The sequence below is a fragment of the Colletotrichum jinshuiense genome, chromosome 7 (assembly GCF_051148585.1).
Source record: "Colletotrichum jinshuiense chromosome 7, complete sequence".
NCBI lineage: Eukaryota > Fungi > Ascomycota > Sordariomycetes > Glomerellales > Glomerellaceae > Colletotrichum > Colletotrichum jinshuiense.
In genome coordinates this window covers 1,466,363-1,485,494 of record NC_139314.1, presented here as the reverse complement: position 1 = coordinate 1,485,494, position 19,132 = coordinate 1,466,363, and the positions used below count along the sequence as shown (strand labels likewise).

The following is a 19,132-nucleotide window of genomic DNA, read 5'->3' as shown; positions in this document are numbered from 1 at the left end:
GGATGGAAAGTGGAAAAACCGGTGGTATCCGCGGTTCGTTGGCTTTGTTAAACCTGAAAATTGGCAAAGTTTGGTCCGCACGCGAAGAAAACTGCAAGGCATTTGTAAAACCAACTGCAAAGATCCAAAACCACGCCGGATCCCCCTTGGATAACCACGTGGTAACCTACCGCCATACCGGTACATGACATCTACACGTGCGTGTAGGGTGGGGAGGGAGATCATCAGCACCGCCTTTCCCCGATTCGCTTAGACTCTGTGGGGTAGATCCGATCGATGATGCCCCGATGACAGCCCAAACGCCACTCCAAGGGTCGGCCGTCCCTTTTCTCCCTTTTCTCCTTGATAGGGTCATCGATATGCGGTAGAGCCTGTAATTATGCCAAAAGATGCACATCTTGGGAGATGTAATTGCCGCAAAACTGGCAAGATAAAGGGGAAACAACGTGGTGACATTGCCGACGGCGGCACAGCTGGTTCCTCCCATCATGCACAACTTTAGACCAGCTCACGAGCGTCGCTATATCAGGTCAACACGAATAAAGCAATATAATTGAGCCTTCCCCGTTTCCCAAATTGAGGCGTTTCCGTCCATAACGTTGCACCACTGCAAAAGTGACCGTGCGGCGGCCTTTCTTATTCCACCCGAATAAAGGCATCATAGAACACTCGTTCAGCCCCCAGCAATGGCATCATCACCACGTCACTTGAGGGCCCTGTGCCAACTGCCACTTTCAAATATCTCTAAAGAAACGGCTCTGAATCATCCTCACTTAGAATTATTCATCATATCAGACGAAACTTGACAGTCAAAGCATCTTTCAAACATCCGTCTCCCGTCTCCCGTCTCCGTAGAACCCCCGTTCCGACATCACCGCCGACTCTCCTTCGCCGGCAGAAGAAATGGCGACAAACAGCATGGACGAAGACTGGAAGACCAAGGCGCCCTACGTGCCCCCCGCCAAATCCCACCCGCAGGGCGAAAGGTTTGAGAAGAAGATCCGCGGCGCGTGCCAGTGCGGCAGGGTGTCATACTGGCTCCGGCGCGACACGCCCCTATCATCCAAGTTCTGCCATTGCAAGGACTGCCAAAAGATGCACGGTACGTGTCCCTCGTCGCAAAACCCCCTATTTGCCCGTGACCTCCGGCATTCCGGCCCTTTGAGCAGATTTGGTGGATGGGGGGGCGGTTGTTCAAGGACGCATGCGCTAACACCAGAACACGAAGGCGCCCCCTTCCAATGGGCGGCAATCTTCCATAAGGAAGACATCGCCTTCGAAAAGGGCGTAGACGGCCTCGCGTTCTACTCCGCGGGGAAGAACACCCAAGAGCACGATCTCCCCTGCAAAGTTAGCTGCAGTTACTGCGGCAGCCGCATCATGGACGAGGGCCGGAATATGGTCCTGCTGTTTCCCGGGCTGCTGCATTTTGACGGCGAGAAGAAGCGCGACAACTTTGATGTCCAGTAAGCTTGTCCGCTTACTTGAAATTCCATCCCACCCCTTTTCTTCGTCTTCGTGTCTTTCCTGTTTTTGTATGCTTTCAAGTGCGATGTTGACGAGACTGACATCTGTCTAGGATGCACATCTTTTACGGCCAGAGGGTTGTTGACTTGCCGGATGGAAAGCCAAAGTGGAGCGGCCTCAACGATAAGAGTGAGATGATGGAGGAGGAAGTCTTGGAGGTCAAGCATAAGAAGCAAAAGACAAGTACTTCGTAGATCAGTCTTGAAATATAAATGTAAATGTGTGTCCAATGTATCGTGTGATCCCAAACAAACACGCTTGACGCCATCTTATGCTAAGTGCACCGCTCTATACCCAAAATCAATAACCCGCGTCCTCGAAGATCAGCTCTAAAATCAGGTTCATAATTGAGGCGTTCACCAGTTGAAACTCTCCTGGAAGTATTCAATCTTCGACCACCCGCGGTCGAGCATCTCAACAACCGACTTCCTCGCGTCGTCGGCCATGACGTTCGGCCCGCACGCCACGACAGCCAAGCTAGCCTTGTCCGCCCCCGTCGCCGCATCCTGTACCTCCTCGCGCACGTCCGGACGGCCATAGAGTAGGCGGACCTGCTCAGGCCATTCCTCCGGCCGCGTCGCGTTCGATGCGAGGCTGTTTTGCGTGACGTATATGTCGACAGAGAGCTTCCCGCCATCGAAAGCGTCTTCGAAATCATGCTTCAAAACATCCACGGCAAAGCTCAGCTCGCGGACGGCCCAAACGATCTTGACGGATCGGACTTTTGACGTGGCTTTGGTGAGCTCTGCGAGATGTGCAAGGGGCACGACGACGCCGCTTCCTCCCACCACGAAGAGGAGGTCGTCGAACTGGCCGAAGGGCTGCGTGTGGCCGTAGGGTCCTTCGACGAAGACGCGGAGTCGGGCGGGGCGGGGCCATGCTGCTGCCGCATCTTCGCGGAGGCGAGCGGTGAAGCTATCATAAGGCCGGATGAGGAAGGTCATCGAGGGAGCGCCCCTTCGGGGTTGGAGCTCAACTTCCGACATGGGTTCTTGGTCGCGTTCCCCAGCAACGAGCAGTGGAGTCTGCTCGCTAGACGACTTTCTCCCGACGTCCACATTCGTCGTCGTGCAGGCCATGGTGAAAGGATGGCTCTCCCAGAAACGCTTGTCGCTGAGGACGTGGAGGTAGTAATACGTGCCGGCCTTTGGTTGGTAGTAGCTGGTAGAGTATGGGACGCTGAGGCGGATGATGTTGGAGTTCGCGTCGTAGGTTGCATAGGCGAAGGTATTCCAGAACTTGAGGTTAAAGGATAGTGTTCTCGACATGCGCAGGACGCGGTCACCTATCCAAATGAGGAAGGGTATCCAGAAGAGGATGTCGTATTCGCCCTTGAAGATAGAGACATGGCTGCAAGCTGTTAGGTCTCGCAAGACGAGTTGGTCTGGGTTGGGGAACATACCCAAGCATGGTGATCAGAACGAGAATCGACAGCAGAATGTGGAGAATGAGGAACAGCTCGTACTGTTTCCGTCGCATCCAGTACACCGAGGCGACGAGTAGGGCAACCATGCCAAAAGTCGCCTGTAGGGTTCTTAGCATCAATCTCTGGAGCGTGAGGGTGTTTAAACACTTACGAACCAGCCCGCCCACCAAAACATTTGGGTCCACCACCACATGAAGTAGGACCAGTCACCATCTGGGGGCTAGTTAGACATCATGTCATAGCAGGACGGAGGTGAAGCTTACCATCCAAGACGAGAATGGTGTAGCCGACGGAGTGGACCACGGCTTGAAGCGTCGCTACTCGGGCAACCCAGCGGTGGAAGTTGTTGTATGTTCCAAAGTCCCAACCAGTCATCCACATGAGCAGGTTGTTCCTCATGCCAAACAACCAGATGATGGGAAAGTTGGCGAAGGAAATGATGCCGGTTCTGTCGGATACGTAACGCCACGTCAGGTTGAACACCTTTGGCCAGCTGGGAAGACGTGAGCTGAGAGGGTCATTTCAGGATGCGGAAGGGACTGCACTCACTACAGGTGCCCCGGAAATATTATGTAACCGTGAATGCAGAAGAAAGCATTTGTGGCAATGAATGCGAAGATGGTCAGACTCTGGATGCGGGGCGGGATTGTGCACCAGCCTAGGTTCTGAGAACAGCGGTATCCGAACGTGGCCGGAATGGTGATGTAGCGCTTGAGCCAAAAGGCAGCGCGGTGAAGGATGCCGGGAGTCTTCTCGGAGTGCAGCTCCTGCTTTTGAAGGCTTGCGATGGCCGAGACGAGACGGGACGCAAGGCCGATTGCAACTACGATGATCCAGAAGACAGTCACATAGAAGCTGGTAGTGGAAAATTAGCAACGGCGTCAGGGCATGGACGGGCTCCCGACAACTAACCCGTATCTGTAATGATACCCGTAGGTATACTCGACAGAATCCTACGCAGGTGTCAGTCAGTCATGAGTGGCATGGGCTGCAGAGAGGCGGGGCCATACGAGCGTGTCGAACCAGAGGTTATAGAAGGCATCCGCGGGCAGCACGACCTCATTAAGCACGGTCGTTTCGACAGCCTCGTCCTGAGTCAGCCGCCTCAGTCCGGCGATCTGGTCGCTCGTGTAGTTGGCGACAGCCTCAAAGGGCGGCAGCGACGCATTCATGTACGTCTGACAGGTGTGGTTGAGGTCGCTCAGGCCGGCGACACGGTGCATCAGGTCACAATGCAGATCGGCGCAGAGGTACAGCGACGTGATGTGCAGGCGGCTCTCGCACGAGGCGATGAGCTTCGACTTTGCAGGCATCGTGCCGTTGTACGAATGCGTGTCGTTGAAGCGCGGAGCGCGGATGGTGTTTGTGCATGAGTCGAAGCAGACGCCGCCCGAGCCGGCAAGCGCCGAGGCGGAGGCGACGAAGAGACATGTGGCGGCGATGAGGGTCAGTAGCCCCGACGCCGGGCGCGGAGTCAACGACGGAGCACGCATGATCACGGTCTAGATGCCGCCAACGTTTGCATCGAAGAGAGACGTGGTCCGACCGTGAAGATGCGCAGGCGTGGTGAAGTGTTGCCAGGAGAGTGGGAGAGCCGGGACGGCGAGGGCGCGAGAGATGTGTTGACGCAGATGCCAGGGCGGGGGGGTTGTTCGGAAGTTGGGTGGAATTTTGGAGAGCCAGTTGGGTGCTCGGGGCAAGTCAGAGAATTTGATCTTATCAGATCATCTGATTAAGCACGACCCCACTCTGCTTCCCTTGCTTAGGTTATCGCGATAATCCACCGGCATCGGGCACCGGCTTGCTCGTGACCGCCCCGCGCGCCGTCGACCCGACCCCCGATCAAGGCACCGCACCGCCGTGCATCAGGCATCAGGTGCATCCATGATCCAGGCCACAAGCTCTGGCGGCGGCGCTTTGCCTCAACTGCGCGTGAAAAATGCATCACCACCCATGTCCAGCCCACCTGACGCCGCCCACGCTGCAATATTGTCTCGGTCGTCGGATCCTTCGCCCCATCCCACCAAATCAGACTTCGCTGCCTTTGTCCGTCTTCGCTGCCAGTGGGTAGTGTCATCGTCTTTTGTGGAGATTTGAACACATTCCAGGCAAGCCCCATTCCATTGGGGCTTTACAAATGAGTTGTGCTCGCTCGTAAGCCTCCCCCCACAGCGTCGACAACTTTCGGGACGAGCCGTTTACGCTTTGGCTGGCGCGCTTCTGCCTTAACAAATAAACAATCGAGTAATTAAAAAAAAATCATGGTGCTTATGAACTGATGTTTACAAGGCTCATTCTTTGAGCACTCGACGGGGGCGGCTGAGCTGCATCTGTGCCATCTGTGAATAGAGCCCTAATTCTTCAACCACAACAGTCCCAAAGCAGCGAGGTTTCCGCTCCCCCAGCGCCTTTTGAGATCTAGAGTCGATCTCACGGCCCACCCCTGATGGAACAGCCTGATGCAACCACTTCGGCGGGCTTTTCAGGGAACTCTCCCCTTCCGACTTACCGCTCTCATTGACACCTCAGCATCCGCTGCGCCGGAACTGCTGCCGCTCCAGCATGCTCTTAACCACTCACTGAGTGTGTGTTTGTGTGTGTCACGACGCGCCGTCATATACGTAGTTGAGGAGCACGGATGACTGTTGCTTATGCATTCGCCTATGCAGCCTGGCCCACAGCCAAGCAGCCATGCATTGTCGTGTGGGGCGGCAGCTCCGCCTTGGCACACATTTCTCATCTGCACTCGCATGCACCTACCTCCATTGCATGACTATGTGACTTCGACTCGTGAATGGATATATAATTATTCTTATTCTTATTTATTCGATACTCACATGGTGAGGTAGTTATTAGCTTTTGCTGATAGAATGAAATTCGTCCTCGCTCATTATGAAACCTACAGCTCTCTGTCACTTTCAAAATACTTTTACACACATTGAATTGTCAATTTAAATCTTCGAATAAAACTTTGAGTTTTTTCGGGCTGGGATTTGGAATATACTACATAAATCCAAAATAGGTTTACGTCCATCTCAGTATGCAGTATGAACTCGGCGTATTCTTTCAGGTGATCTGTAAATGATGGGCCAGAATGTATATCATACTCCAAGTCGATACGCAAAAGTAGAAAATATTTTATCACAACCACCCATGCCAACCTATTGCTCATGAAGGTATAAACATAGATTTGATATTTAAAAACATCCACCGTTCTCGGACTCCCCCATTTTCTTTGATCAATGAACTTGGTTTTCGGAAGTAAACAATCCCTTTCCCAGCTAATGCGCCTCCCGCCATGAAGAAATATGTCCAACATGCGACTTCCCAAGATGACCGACCGTCGAGCCCCGCGGTCGAGATTGACTATTTGGTCCTCCTCAAGAGGTCTCCCCTCGCTTAGTTGCAGTCGTCGCAGAACTGGAGGCACGCGAACTGGCAGCCGGCGCGCTGCAGCGAAGACGTGCGATCAGGGCCTCCAAAGTCTACGATATCCCCTCGCGTCAGATTTTCCCGGCCAGCTGGTTGAAGAGGAGGGGAGTTGGCTACGGCTACTTACTGTCGTGGCAGTCCGAAGTGCAGGTCAAGCAGGTGCCTTGGTAGGGGGCTCCTCCCCTGCATCCTGCCAGAACGGAGGGGACAGTCGCCGCGGCGATGAGGAGGATGGTCTTGGTGAAAAGCATCTTGATGGGAGGGGAGGGGGACTTGAGGAGTTGGTATATGTGAGATGGTTGGTGAATTAGGTTGTTATAGTTTGTCTTGGCTGTTGTGGTACTGTTGCTGCTGCTGCTGCTTTTACTGATAGACTGCTTCTTGGAGACGGGGAAGGTATTTATATTGCTTCGTCTATATAATATCCTAACCATTGCTTCCCCAAGAACCCAAACCACATCGTGATCGACATTTGGCTTACACCCCCGCCGAGCCTGAGTCGTAACCCAGCCACTGCACACCAAGGCCGACGGCCTCTGAGTGCGAAGTCGTCCAGCTGAAGCATAAGGATCCGGCCAAGAGAATTGCTTGCTGATCTTTGCGCAGCAGCCGCAATAGCGCTTACATGTGTGGATGCCCCGACGAAGGTCAACTAAGTTGTTTTTTTGAGTTATCAATCTACGGGGGTGGAGCCGGGGTCGTCTAATTTCCTTGCCCTTGGCGGGCTGCGCAACGGTCCGCAACGTCTTCACAGCCGCGCCTCCCCCCACATGCTCGATACCAGGCACCGACATTCTTTCGTCGTTGTGCGGTCCTGCTCGCACTCCAGTCCGACGTTGGCCCGCTGGAACGTGTTGATCTCTACCATCTTGAGGTGTTTTTGATCGTCTTCAGGCGAGAATCATTGGCATGTCACAAGTTGTCAGACTTATTCAGTGGGCCGATGGAGAGTCAGACGAGGGAGGGGGTCGGGAAAGAGAGAAGTTGATAAAATGAACAAGAACCCGATGCCGGATTGGCTTCTATTATTATATTATTCATGTACGTATCCCCCGCACTCAAAAAAGCAACTGCTTGGCCAGGAAAAAAAAGGGGCGAGGTAGGGGGGAGTCCCCTCCTCTGCGCGAACACCGCCTTGCTAAATCCACCTGGTGTCCGACGGCTCCATGTGCATCTCCGGCCTCCTGGGCCGCTGCGGCGTCGATTGCGGGGTAAACTCGGTCCTCCCGGACTGCGTGTCGTACGAATGCCGCATGCTGGCCCCCGAACGACGGTATGGGACCGTCACCAGGCCGTCGACCTCGGTCATCGGGCTGATGGGCTCCACTATCATCGCCTCCTCCTCGTGAATCCTCCTGGAGCGGAACCAGAAGAACATGAAGACGCCCGCCAAGAAAGTCAGGAGGGCGACCGCCCCGACGGCAATCCCTGCGATGGCACCCGGCGAGAGCCCGCCGGCCTGGCCCGCTGCCGTGGGCTCTGGCGTCGCCGAACTCGTCGCCGAACTTGTTGCCGAGCTTATTGTTGAGCTTTTTGCCGAGCTCGTCGTTGCGGTGGCGGAGCTGCTGGTCACGCCCGTGACCGTTACCGTCTTTAGTATTTTTGATGTTAATGTCTGAGAGACCACGAACGTCGGGGTGGCCACCGGGACTGTCGTCGGGACTGCCGCCGGGGTGCCCTGTAAGGACGGCGACTGATCCACCGCGGCTGGCGACGCCGAAGGGACCATGGATCCCGGGTCCATGCTCGCCGAGTCCATGGTTGCCGTTGCGTAGACCACTGGCGTCCCCGTGTCAGGGAGGGATGCGGCGGGGAGGGAAGTACACTGTAAGAGCGTATAAACCAGGCCGTCATCAGCCGGTAGCCATGTCCAGCACGCCGTGTGATGATACGTTTTGCTACGTGCAGCAGTCAGAAGAGCCGACGCACCAGAGACGGGGTCTCTTTTAGACCCTGCGGAGCTGGGGTTGGGCGGGGATGATACATACCAGGGATTCTCGGAATCTCTGCAGCCGTTCGTCGTTGCCGCAAAGTCGTAGCATGCGGTGGGCACGGGGCTACCGCAGCCTATGTAGGTGCTGGAGGAGATGCATGCTGCCTCCGGGTTGGTACAGGCCGATGGAAGAGCCATCAATGGAGACCTGCGGTGTGTTCGGTAGAGATGATGAAGTCTTGTCGGTGGCGGGGGGAGACAGGGGAGGTCATGTTTACGTGCCTGTGGTTTCTGGAAATGGCATCGAGTCGCAATATGCTTGGCCTCGTTGGCGGAAGCCGGGAGGGCGTCTCAAGCCAAGTCCCGTCCGCTCATGACGCACTGGCGATATGCACCGGAAGCATGGGGGACTTGGTGGGAAATGTGAGACACACCCGCCGCATCTATCCTTGATCCTCATCGCGTAGCTGGGGAATCAAAGACATTTTGGCCGTGAGAATCACTTGGCGGCATGGTATCGGCCGGGGAAGGAAAAGTGGTTCAGAGTCGAAAGTCCGTTTGCGTCGACAGGTTTGTGTGGCGCTGGGGCGGGGGGCAAGTAGTCAGATACTGAGCAAAAGTGAATTCGATTAAGCTCGATTACGTGAGCGAGGAGGCAAGTATCATGATGCCCAGCCACGCCTATGTTCACCAGCCGATGACTCCAGCTGGTCGGCCCGGCTGCTCCAGAGCCTCAGGTCCCCACGGGGTATACCATATCCATAATCCACAAACAAAAAGAAACCGTGTAGAGCAAACTGCCGGTCTTGAGCCACTATTATCCCCGTCCTCTACCGCGAGTGCCATTGACAACAAGAAGAAAGCCAGACAAAATAAACGTTGGCATCCATGCTTATTTTTGCTGAGGCATATGCATACCCTCCTTCTGCGGCTGGTACGCCTGGACGATCGGCCCGGTTGTCAGACGTGCCTGGACCTCCTTCTCCTGCTGGATGAGAGCGCAGCAGCCGCACCAGTAGCTGACGCAGCAATCCGACCCCCCGGAGCCCTTGATGCCGAAGCGCTCACGAATCTCGGCCCGCTTCATCATGGCGTAGATCCAGCCGCAGCCGGTGAACCAGGAGATGCCGCACATGAGCATGCAGTCGGTGTTGATGGCCTCGTACGTCTGCATCGTGGGGTCACGCATGCGCTCAGAGGTCTTACCCAGAACTGCACAGGGTATGGTGTTAACATCACGAAGGAGACGGGGAGTGAAGGTAAAGGGGAGAGGGGCGAAACGTACGGATGCAGGGGAGACACGTTCCTACGACGCAGGTGTCACACGGCCCGCAGTCCATGAGACTAGACTGCCATTCCTGGGTTTGGACGTTGGCACCCTGGGAGTAGTCTTGCTGGATGGCTTGCTGTTGTGGCTGCTGAGCATAGTGTTGCAGTTGTTGTTCGTGCTGCTGCTGCTGCTGCTGCTGCTGCTGCTGCTGCTGATCATATTGCTGATATTGCTGCTGCTGTTGTTGCTGCTGCTGCTGCTGCTGCTGCTGGTGGTGGTGGTCGTATTGTTGCTGCTGCTGCGGCTGCATCGGGGGTTGCTGCTGGTAATCCATTGTGATAGCTTGCGGCGATGTTTCAACGGTTGTGACTCGGAGGCGGCTCTGTTCGAGAAGCAGGGATCCAAGATGCAGGGAACGTCGGAGGCGAAAAGCGTTGAGATTTCGGATTCGGAGGGATGCCGTGCTCTCATATACGGGACATGTGAGATTTAAGACACTAGAGGCTTGCGGGGCGGGACGAATGCAGACGATGAGCGCTCTCTGGAACGCTCGAAGCAGCGTCCGGATGGGGTTTAAATCACGATCACGGAGAGCTGCTCAGCCACTCATTCTCGAGCTGTAAGGGGATTGGGAAAACACAGTCAAGAGAAGCTTCACCCAAGATTACCTCGTCCACCCCAGTCCGCGCTAGGCAGCTAGACGACGCCACATGGCGCTTTTTTGAGGTTGAGGCTGGGGTCTTGATGGCATGGGCAGTATCGAGCCACGTCTATGGGGACACGGCACACCACCCAGCTCTCAGCTGCCGGTGCCTGATTCCTTTTTCGCCTGTGTCAGAGGCATAGTAGGCCGATACGAGCAGCACCGGCGCGAAAAAGCTTGTCAGACCACGCCCGATTGCTGGAACGAAGCCCCCTGTGGTCTCATGGTCGATACGGTGATTGGGATGAGAGGCCCGTGGCGGGGACGCTATTCCTAACGATGGCGTCCTAGGGCTGAGCTTAGCTGGACCGGGGGGATCGCGAGGCAGATTGAGGGCTACGTTTGGCGTTGCTTTTTGTGTTTGTGCAAGGGGGTGACCCCTTTCTCGTTCTTGGGGCTGCAGCCTGGGAACCATGAGCCGGCAAACGCTGTAGCCTGAATTGTTTGCACGTGCTGATGATAATCAGGATGGGAGAGCATATCGTTGCAGCTGAGGTGGCCTATGTCGTCTGTCTGCAGCTTGGTTATGATGATGAACGTCCAGGCATCAATGATTCCCGTCGGCGAGTTACCCCAACTCGCCGTAGCTCCAACGAACTAGCTACCGGTGATCAGGACACCCGGGTTACTGTGATCGTCGCGGCAGGCGGCTGAAATTTGGAGGCTACACAGCATGCAACCGAGACGGGAAGAGGGCATGTTTGGGGGCTCAGCTCACAGGCACTCGCTGCAATGAAAGAGCGCGAACCAAGGAATCTCCCCTGATTTTAGGTTGGATCCTAGGCGTCCCTGCAGGTGGCCCTGACCCTTTCCCCTTGCAGTCGGACCCCCTGTCATCTCATCTCATCTGCACCAGAGCCCCTGTCGGAACCATGGGAAAAGTGCCGTCTCGGCTTGTCCAGCCTGATGTTAGTCTCGGTTCAACCTGCATCTCAGCCTCACAAAATCCGACGGTGCATTCGGTGCTTACATTGGGCTCCTTTGCGAGAAGAATTCCTTGCTAGGAACTTCAACATATGGTCACTGTTAATGATATAAATAGGAGTATGTTGAAGATACCAGACCCGGCTTCGTGGTAAGGTAGGTAGGGAGAATAACAAGGCCGCCCGGGCCGTTGCGATCTGCAACTCTGAATCGCTCGCTGTTTTCGCATTTCTCTATTTTCGAGTGCCTGTTGGACGGCGAGTTTCGCATCAAATCAAACCGTTAAAGTGAAAGGTTTGTTCGCCTTGTATCTTGGTGTCTTGAAGTTTCACATCAGGCTTCGGCATCAGCCTCATCGGCCCCCTTCTCCCCGCTAGCGTTTCGTTTCTCCTCCACACTTCCGCCACGAACTCTTTTGCTCATGATCACATAATCCGGCTCAAACACCTTGCCGAACCGCAGCTTCTTCGGCACGGGAGACATCGGGTCCCGCTCGAAACCCAGATTCTCGTAGAAGGCGTACGCGTTGGAGTTGGCGATGAAGCACGTAAGCATCACCTTCTCGACGATGGGGATGCTCTCTGCCACCGTGGCCAGGTAATCCATTAGTTTGCGGCCCATGCCGGTCCTGTACCGCCGTCAGCATTCCATTAAGAAGCGTCAAAAGCCCTCCCCAACCCGGCAACCCAGTCTTTATGACGGCGCCTAGTCCTTCATTGTTTGGGGGTTGAGCTGAGAGGCGCCGCGGTGTTCAAACTCGTGCCCGAGCCTAATACTGGCACATTCTCGTTCAAGCGGGAGGGTCATGTAGAAAAGAAGACACACCAAACTCACCCTCGTAATTCCTCCATCAAATGGATCTCATAGCAATAAATCACCGCCTCACCCTCCTCGAACGTGGGCATCAGGCTCGAAAACCCACATATCTTCCCCTCCTCGCCGCCCTCCCCGTCGCCTGCCGGCGCAGAGGCCACCTCTTTGACGAGGATGTACCGCAGCTCGGGGCTCTTCATCTCCCGCATCTTGGGCCCCGGCCGCCAGCCGCCCGACGACGCCCGGTAATCAGCGCCGCTGGTGTAATCGACGAGGTCGAAGCACGCCTGCAGCTCGTCCTGGGAGAGCGCCGAGGGGGATTTCAGGGACAGGGTGTAGGCCGCGCCAGTTCGGGGATGCGTCCATGACGTCCAGTCCGGGCTACTTTTTTGGGGGCGCATGCCGGGTGAGCATTACGAATTGGGAGCTGCTTACGTCTACCACCATTTTGCTGCCGTGTTGAATAGGTGTGGGACGAACCTTTGTTGCAGATGGTCTCTGATGAAATCCTCGTCGGGTTTGCTGTTCGCTGTCTCGATGGGGTTCGTCGGCGCCCTGCGGCGTTTGCGAGGAGGCATCTTGGAACGAGGCCCGAGATGCAGCAGCCGGGGGTTGCGGAATCGATGATTTCGTCAAACTCCTTGACAGTTTTTTCTTTAAAGAAGGTTGAAGTGCTGATAGTATCTATTTCCTAAAGGAAGTAAAACTGAGCCTGCCAGCTGGGTGTAAGGTAGTTATGGGCTGGGATCCCACACTGTGAGATAACTTCACTGAACGCGCCAGACGCGTCCACTAAAACCCGCCCGTCCATCATCCCGTGCCCCCCGTCTCCGTCCCCCAATCCTGCCCAAGCTGCCCGGCCGAAACGGGCCCTTTCCGCCCCTACGCAGGGAACCGAAGTTTCCCCGTTCCTGACCTCATCCACTCCCCCAAAAAGTTTCCACACGTAGCGCGCCCATCTCGAATAGGTCACCTCTCACAGGCCATTCTCAACCAGGGGGGGAGGCGGCCAAATTTCAACTCGCAAGCTTCAGATGTAGCCAAGCTTCCAGAAGAAGAAGAAGAAAACCTCCGGCCTGATGCCCCCTTCAATCCCTCTGTGGTCCCTCGTCCGCAGCTATTCCAATGGCCCTGCAAAGTCGCGCCTCAGAAAGACGCTGAGTCTGGACCATGTAAGAAAAAGCCCACCTTTACGCATCCTCAGAAGAGACTCGCACCCCGGTTTCTCATGGATTGTGTGCGTGCGTGTATATTTATGAGAGGGAGGGCGGGAGGAGAGCGTAAAGGTGAAGCCATGTGGCGTATAGAGAAATTGGCTGATTCCAGGCGTCCAGTTCCTCCAGAGGTCGCGCGCCCTCTCGCTCTACCGCGAAATCATCCGCGGCACTCGGCGCATCGTCGACCCCAACACCCGCGCCGAGTCACGGCGGTTTGCGCGCGATGAGTTTGAGCGCCACCGGGATGTGACGGACATCGTACATAACCCCCCCATCCGTGTTGTTCATGTCTCGTCAAACATCATAGCTAACAGAAGTACGCTAGGGACACATCCGCTACCTCATCTCGACGGGCAAGACGGAGTGGCAGGGTATGGAGCGGTACGTTGACGGAATGTAGAGTATTGTATATCTTGTATAATACAAAGGCCACCTCGCTGCCTCTTGTCCATGCTGCAAATAGTGCCTGTGATGGGGCTCTTCTTTTTTCAAATCTTCCCGCTTGACGTTTCTGTGACATATCATCTCCCGCTGCCGAGAAAAGATGTGCCCTCGGGGTCCATCTATGTCGTTACCACCCTCACACGCCGTCTTGTGCCGCCCATTCGTCCTCTCCTGTATTGTACAAACCACACCAGCGACATACGGGATCCTCCTCTCCCTCTGGGACTTCTCAAGATTGGCGCTGCTTGTGTCTGGGGTTGGCCTTGCAAATAACGTACAGGTACCCGTTGTGGCGCTTGCCCGCCTTGCGTCGGACAATCTGTCGAGGGGCACGTTAGTCCATATTCCCACCGGGGGGTTTTTAACTCCGCCCTTCTCTCCCAAGTCTCCGTTCTCCTTGTGCCTAGTCACCGCCTTCGTGACAGTAGGGTCCAGCCTACGCACTCCAGGCATACAGAAACACGCAGCCCCCTTCATCCCCCTTCTCCCCTCCCCCTCCGCCAATTCTTTTTGCCATCTACGAGTTCACCAATGGGAGAAATGAAGCTCACCTTGCAGTGCTCACACCTCTTCTTGACGGAGCTGTGCACCTTCATCCCCCTCGTCTGCTGCACCACCGCGTTGCTGACGGCCGAGGCCTTCTCGCCGAGCTTGGCAAGCATCGACTCGGTCTTTTGCGCCGGCTGCTTCGTAAGGATCGCCGTCGACAGCGCGCGCGTCGCGGTCAGCTTCGTCGTGCTGGGGCGGATTGCCGCGCGGGCGGAAGTGAGGGTGAGCGCCCGGAGGGACGCAGTGAGGGAAGCCATTTTTTTTCTCCTTGTCGAAACCCCGGGGAGTTTGTATATGGGTTTATCGGTAGGGGGGAAGTCGGAGCTTCGGGGGTGACGTGCGCGGATTGGGAGCTCGGGGTCGTCGGGAACTATACCACCGGTATGAGAGTTTTCGACAAGGAACGTGTCCGGAGCTTGCGAGCTGGGGATGTCGTAAGGCTAGAGCTTCGCGATGCCGACGGCGCTGGTGTCGAAGGGCCTGGATGGCTTCGGGGTGGGAGCATTTTCGACGCCTTGGCGCGATCACGTGGCTTCAAAGTCCGTGCACTTATCTCTATCGTGATGCTTATCGCCCACTGCGGTATCGGACAGGAAAAAAAATAAAAAAGGAGGCAATAGCTTGGGCACGGTATCGAGCTTGTATGTAATGAGACCAAGCGACGATAAAAAAGGGGAATGCAGAATATTGATGAAGACTTGTCCCCAATTCAAATGAAAAGATCTATCTACAGTAAATACTCCAAAGGCTGAGGCCCTTTTCATGGCCCCGCCAAAGGTGAACCATGCGAGAAGGTCCGGTTCCGAATCATAGCTCTTATGCTGTCTTTTTCTAAACCCCCAGGAAGAATCGTCCAACTTTATGCAAAACTCCCGACGCCCAACAATAATCAATTTTGTGCAAATCTACGTAGATGCCTCAATCAGCTGCGGAGGAAAGTCTTGAAAACGGGCGATTGGCTGCAGTCCTCCCACGGGTAGCCAATCTCGGTGAGGAACTGCTCCAGCTCCTCAACTTCGTTGTCTGGGCACAAGATGCCTGCCAGGATCTTGCCCATGTCACCGCCGTAGTTGCGGTAGTTGAAGAGGCTGATGTTGAACTTGGGACGCAGGGTGATGAGGAACTTCTCCAGAGCGCCGGGGCGCTCGGGGAAGTTAAACATGTACAGGCGCTCGTTAGGCACGTTCGAGCGACCGCCGACAAGGTATCGGATGTGGCTCTTGGCGAGCTCGTCGCCTGAAAGATCCGTCACCGACATGTCGTGTGACCGGATACGCTCCAGAAGCATTTGCAGCTCCTGTGTCCTCTGTGACGCCGGTGCCGTCAACGAGATACCGATGAGCACATTGGCGACCTCGTCTGTAGCATAGCGGTAGGAGAATTCCGTAACGGAGTGGGGCATGATGCTGGTGATGAGGTTGGCGAAAGCGCCGGGCCTCTCGGGAATGCTGACGGCAAGCAATGCCTCCTTGCCCTCGCCAAGGGTTGCGCGCTCAGCCACGAAGCGCAGTCTGTCGAAGTTCATGTTGGCGCCGGATGTGATGGCAATCATGGATCTGCGGCGGTCGCTCGGGTTTTGAGCGACGTACTTCTTCAGGCCGGCAATGGAAAGCGCACCCGCCGGCTCGAGACCAGCACGAGTGTCGTCGTACATGTCCTTGATGGCTGCGCACACCTCGTCCGTAGTGACCTGGACGACCTCGTCGACGACATCCTTGCAAAGTCGGAACGTCTCCTCGCCCACCGTCTTCACGGCAGCACCGTCCGCAAAGAGACCAACGTCCTTGAGAACCACACGCTCTCCCTTGGCTAGAGACTGCACCAGAGCATTGGCGTCGTACGTCTCGACACCAATGATCTTGACGTGGGGCGCCATGCGCTTGACGTAGACGCCAATGCCGGAAATGAGGCCGCCGCCTCCAACGCAGCAGAAGATGGCATCCACCTTGGCCATGTTGACCTGGCTGAAGAGCTCCATACCAATGGTTCCTTGGCCCGCAATGACGTACGGATCATCGAACGGGGGGATATTGATCAATCCATCCTGGACTGCTCTCCGCCCGCACTCCTCCTTGGCAGCGTCGAAGTCGGCGCCGTGCAAGACGACGTGGCCGCCCAATCGCGCGACATTGAGATGCTTGATGCTTGGTGTAGCCTCGGGCATAATAATGGTCGCGGGGATCTTGAGTTTCCGGGCTGAGTAGGCGACGCCCTGGGCGTGGTTGCCGGCGGAGCAGCAGACGACACCCTTCCAGCTCACGGCCGGGTCGAGGTGGGCCATCTTGTTGTAGGCGCCGCGCAGCTTGAAGCTGAAGACGGGTTGCTGGTCCTCTCGCTTGAGGAGCACATCGCACTCGAGTCGGTTACTGAGGTTAACGGCGGGCGCGAGGGGTGTGACCTTGCAGGCCTCGTAGATGCGCGAGGTTGCGGCGGCGATGAGTCGGAGGTACTAGTCATGGGACGCGGGTTCAGCATAACGTTCTGTTCTTTTGCCAAGCCATTGGGTTGCAGGAAAGGGTTCTCACGTCTGGGTTGCCGTCAGGCAGCAGGAAGTCGTCTGGGACGATGCCCTTGATGCGGTTCCGCCTCTCCTCGGGCGGCGTGGACGGGTTGGCGCTGTACTCGGTCAGGGACATGCCGTTGGGCTGCGGTGTCCTGGGGCGTGGCGGGTGGTCGCCATTGACGCCGTTGAGGGTGCCATTGGTCATGATGGCGACTACTGGAGGCTCTGTCGTTTCGGACATGTTTGTGAGGTTTGTGGGAGGAGAGAAGGAAAGATGAGAAGAGAGTTGGAGTTACGGCCCCCGGAACAGGAGGTCGGGCGAGCTAAGAGTCACTGCAGACCCGAATTAAACTGGAAATTTGTTCATAGTGGGGCAGTTATCGGAGCTCAAGTCGGGCTCGCGGGGTAAAATCAGACGGTTTTTTTGCCGTACGCGATCCTGTCAGCAGTCTCTCCTGCGCTGGGGATTGGCCACAGCACCCATGTCCCGCTGTAGCGCCTGTAGCCCCTGTCCGTTCCCCTGTCGTTCTCTGCGCCTTTAGGGCGACATCGCTGCCGCTGACCGGGGTGTCTTATCTTTCATGAGATGGTCCGTGCTAGGCGTGAAAACCGATAAGATAGTAGATAAGATAGTAGATAAGAAATTGGGGGATCTACCGTGACTTTGGTGCCTGAGGTCTGAAGGTTGAGCAGGGACACCAGCCACAGCTGTCGGGATTTGCCACAAATCTTCTCCAAGGGTCCCTCTGGGGCGGGCGCGTCCAGCCAGTCGCCGAAAACCAGAGGGTCCGAGAATCCATTTCATCATAGAAGTCGCCGACCAGTGTGGAATCGCATGATCAGCTCCTTCGACAACTGCAAAAACTCTCCGCCACACACACATCAGCTGCAGAACACCAATTGAAAGCCGTCACAATGCCCGGCTCCGACCAGAACCCCTCACTGCTCGACCGGCCGATGCCGTCGTCGTTTGACGAGAACAAGTAAGCTGTGCTCGAGCTTTGGTGGGAGCTGTTGCGCCCGCGGACGAAATTCAATGTTGCTAATCAGCCCCCGCGCCCTGCAGCGAGTTTTACGATGAGCGTATTTTCCACAAGGTCTTCCGCAAGCTCAGGGAGGAGCCTCTGGTCCCTCTTGGTGGGTGAATCTCTGAACGATCCAATTCTGTACTCAGCTGTCTAACCTTGCACCAGGCTGCGGTCTTACCGTCTTCGCCTTCGTGAGCGCCTGGCGCGCCATCCGCCGCGGTGACTCGGCCCAAGCCAACAAGATGTTCCGCGCCCGTGTCGCCGCCCAGGGCTTCACCGTCCTAGCTATGCTCGCCGGCAGCATCTACTATAACAAGGACCGCGAGCGCACTGCCGAGCTCCGCAAGATCAAGGAGGCGAAGGAAGCCGAGGAGAAGCGACAGAGATGGATCCGCGAGCTGGAGGCCCGTGACAACGAGGAGAGGGCGCTCAAGACCATGTTGCAGGAGAGGAGAGCCAAGATGGAGTCGAGAAACGCTGCGCCGGCCGAGGGCGAGAAGGCCAACTCTGGAGGCGTCCTCGGTGCGCTTGGCATTTCGGGGTGGAACAAGTCCGAGGACGCCGGCGCTGCGCCGGAGGCCCCGGCTTCCGGGAAGGCTGAAAGGAAGGAGAACCCCAAGAGCTCACTCGGTGCTCTCGGTGAAATCTACGGCCGGAAGCCGTCTGATGGCTCATCGGAAGAGCCTAAGAAATAAGGCCCTGGGGGGTGTGTGGGTGGCCTGACTGTACTGATTTAACGGCTGCTTTGTATATTATTGGCATTGGCATCGGCATCGACATCGAAGACGAGCACATTGTCTCATTGAAGACTCCGCTCCGTCGTACATAAAAACCGTGGGCAATAGGTGGCGCATCTGGGTTGAATTGAATAATCGTCTGATTTGCCTTGGGCAGACACATGCGCTGCCGGTGAGCTGCAGGAGTCACTTGGCAGGCTGTCTGCACCTTGAAGTCAGAACACATAAGGTCACCTGGTCGAGCAGCTATTGACATGGCGAATCAACCTCTTCCAACCTGCCTTGCCGAATTACTGGTGGGCTGAGGTTTGGTAATTTTGACCAGGGGACACTTTCGGGAGATCATCACATGTAGAGGGGCAGGGAAGCTCGGGCCAGTGACTGCTGCGTTGTGGGGCGCTCTCCGTCCAGTGCTAACCAGTGGCTTGGCTCCCCCTTGGGGATACTCTTTCCAGGTTGTCACCCCCGAGACATGACGCACCAGGGGGGGACTGATCTGATTTGACACCTGCTGAGCTCTGGGCGCTGGGCATCTGGGCGGGCTCCTTATTATGCAATCACTTTGTCTGCCAATGCACCCCAAAAGCTTCCGTCATCAAACCCCCGTCCTAAACATGGCCATGGCT

At 56.1% G+C, this 19,132-nt stretch overlaps 9 protein-coding genes across 9 annotated transcripts; 3 read left to right on the top strand and 6 right to left on the bottom strand.

Moving 5' to 3' along the window:
• Window positions 1–903: 903 nt before the first annotated feature.
• EsH8_VII_000373 (Mss4-like protein) lies at window positions 904–1,721 on the top strand (the record flags this gene model as incomplete). The annotated part of the gene is made up of 3 exons (XM_083270506.1): window positions 904–1,102; window positions 1,229–1,466; window positions 1,580–1,721. The coding sequence occupies 3 exons, from the start codon at window positions 904–906 to the stop codon at window positions 1,719–1,721; spliced, it is 579 nt and encodes a 192-aa protein (XP_083128063.1).
• A 162-nt stretch (window positions 1,722–1,883) lies between these two features.
• EsH8_VII_000372 (ferric reductase like transmembrane component-domain-containing protein) lies at window positions 1,884–4,446 on the bottom strand (the record flags this gene model as incomplete). Its single annotated transcript, XM_083270505.1, has 7 exons — window positions 1,884–2,877; window positions 2,930–3,051; window positions 3,105–3,166; window positions 3,217–3,446; window positions 3,503–3,808; window positions 3,866–3,906; window positions 3,964–4,446. The coding sequence occupies 7 exons, from the start codon at window positions 4,444–4,446 to the stop codon at window positions 1,884–1,886; spliced, it is 2,238 nt and encodes a 745-aa protein (XP_083128062.1).
• A 3,077-nt stretch (window positions 4,447–7,523) lies between these two features.
• EsH8_VII_000371 (uncharacterized protein) lies at window positions 7,524–8,516 on the bottom strand (the record flags this gene model as incomplete). The annotated part of the gene is made up of 1 exon (XM_083270504.1): window positions 7,524–8,516. One exon carries the CDS (start codon window positions 8,514–8,516, stop codon window positions 7,524–7,526), a length of 993 nt encoding a protein of 330 aa, XP_083128061.1.
• Window positions 8,517–9,210: 694 nt separating this feature from the next.
• On the bottom strand, window positions 9,211–9,922 carry EsH8_VII_000370 (PLAC8 family-domain-containing protein; the record flags this gene model as incomplete). The annotated part of the gene is made up of 2 exons (XM_083270503.1): window positions 9,211–9,530; window positions 9,604–9,922. 2 exons carry the CDS (start codon window positions 9,920–9,922, stop codon window positions 9,211–9,213), a joined length of 639 nt encoding a protein of 212 aa, XP_083128060.1.
• A 1,626-nt stretch (window positions 9,923–11,548) lies between these two features.
• On the bottom strand, window positions 11,549–12,429 carry EsH8_VII_000369 (N-terminal L-serine N(alpha)-acetyltransferase NatD; the record flags this gene model as incomplete). The annotated part of the gene is made up of 2 exons (XM_083270502.1): window positions 11,549–11,843; window positions 12,050–12,429. The coding sequence occupies 2 exons, from the start codon at window positions 12,427–12,429 to the stop codon at window positions 11,549–11,551; spliced, it is 675 nt and encodes a 224-aa protein (XP_083128059.1).
• A 678-nt stretch (window positions 12,430–13,107) lies between these two features.
• Window positions 13,108–13,645, top strand: EsH8_VII_000368 (LYR motif-containing protein 2; the record flags this gene model as incomplete). The annotated part of the gene is made up of 3 exons (XM_083270501.1): window positions 13,108–13,200; window positions 13,363–13,503; window positions 13,571–13,645. The coding sequence occupies 3 exons, from the start codon at window positions 13,108–13,110 to the stop codon at window positions 13,643–13,645; spliced, it is 309 nt and encodes a 102-aa protein (XP_083128058.1).
• Window positions 13,646–13,918: 273 nt separating this feature from the next.
• EsH8_VII_000367 (mitochondrial 54S ribosomal protein bL36m) lies at window positions 13,919–14,495 on the bottom strand (the record flags this gene model as incomplete). Its single annotated transcript, XM_083270500.1, has 2 exons — window positions 13,919–14,008; window positions 14,241–14,495. 2 exons carry the CDS (start codon window positions 14,493–14,495, stop codon window positions 13,919–13,921), a joined length of 345 nt encoding a protein of 114 aa, XP_083128057.1.
• Window positions 14,496–15,160: 665 nt separating this feature from the next.
• On the bottom strand, window positions 15,161–16,982 carry EsH8_VII_000366 (tryptophan synthase beta subunit-like PLP-dependent enzyme; the record flags this gene model as incomplete). Its single annotated transcript, XM_083270499.1, has 2 exons — window positions 15,161–16,687; window positions 16,764–16,982. The coding sequence occupies 2 exons, from the start codon at window positions 16,980–16,982 to the stop codon at window positions 15,161–15,163; spliced, it is 1,746 nt and encodes a 581-aa protein (XP_083128056.1).
• Window positions 16,983–17,656: 674 nt separating this feature from the next.
• EsH8_VII_000365 (respiratory supercomplex assembly factor RCF1) lies at window positions 17,657–18,464 on the top strand (the record flags this gene model as incomplete). The annotated part of the gene is made up of 3 exons (XM_083270498.1): window positions 17,657–17,724; window positions 17,808–17,878; window positions 17,935–18,464. 3 exons carry the CDS (start codon window positions 17,657–17,659, stop codon window positions 18,462–18,464), a joined length of 669 nt encoding a protein of 222 aa, XP_083128055.1.
• Window positions 18,465–19,132: the final 668 nt, after the last annotated feature.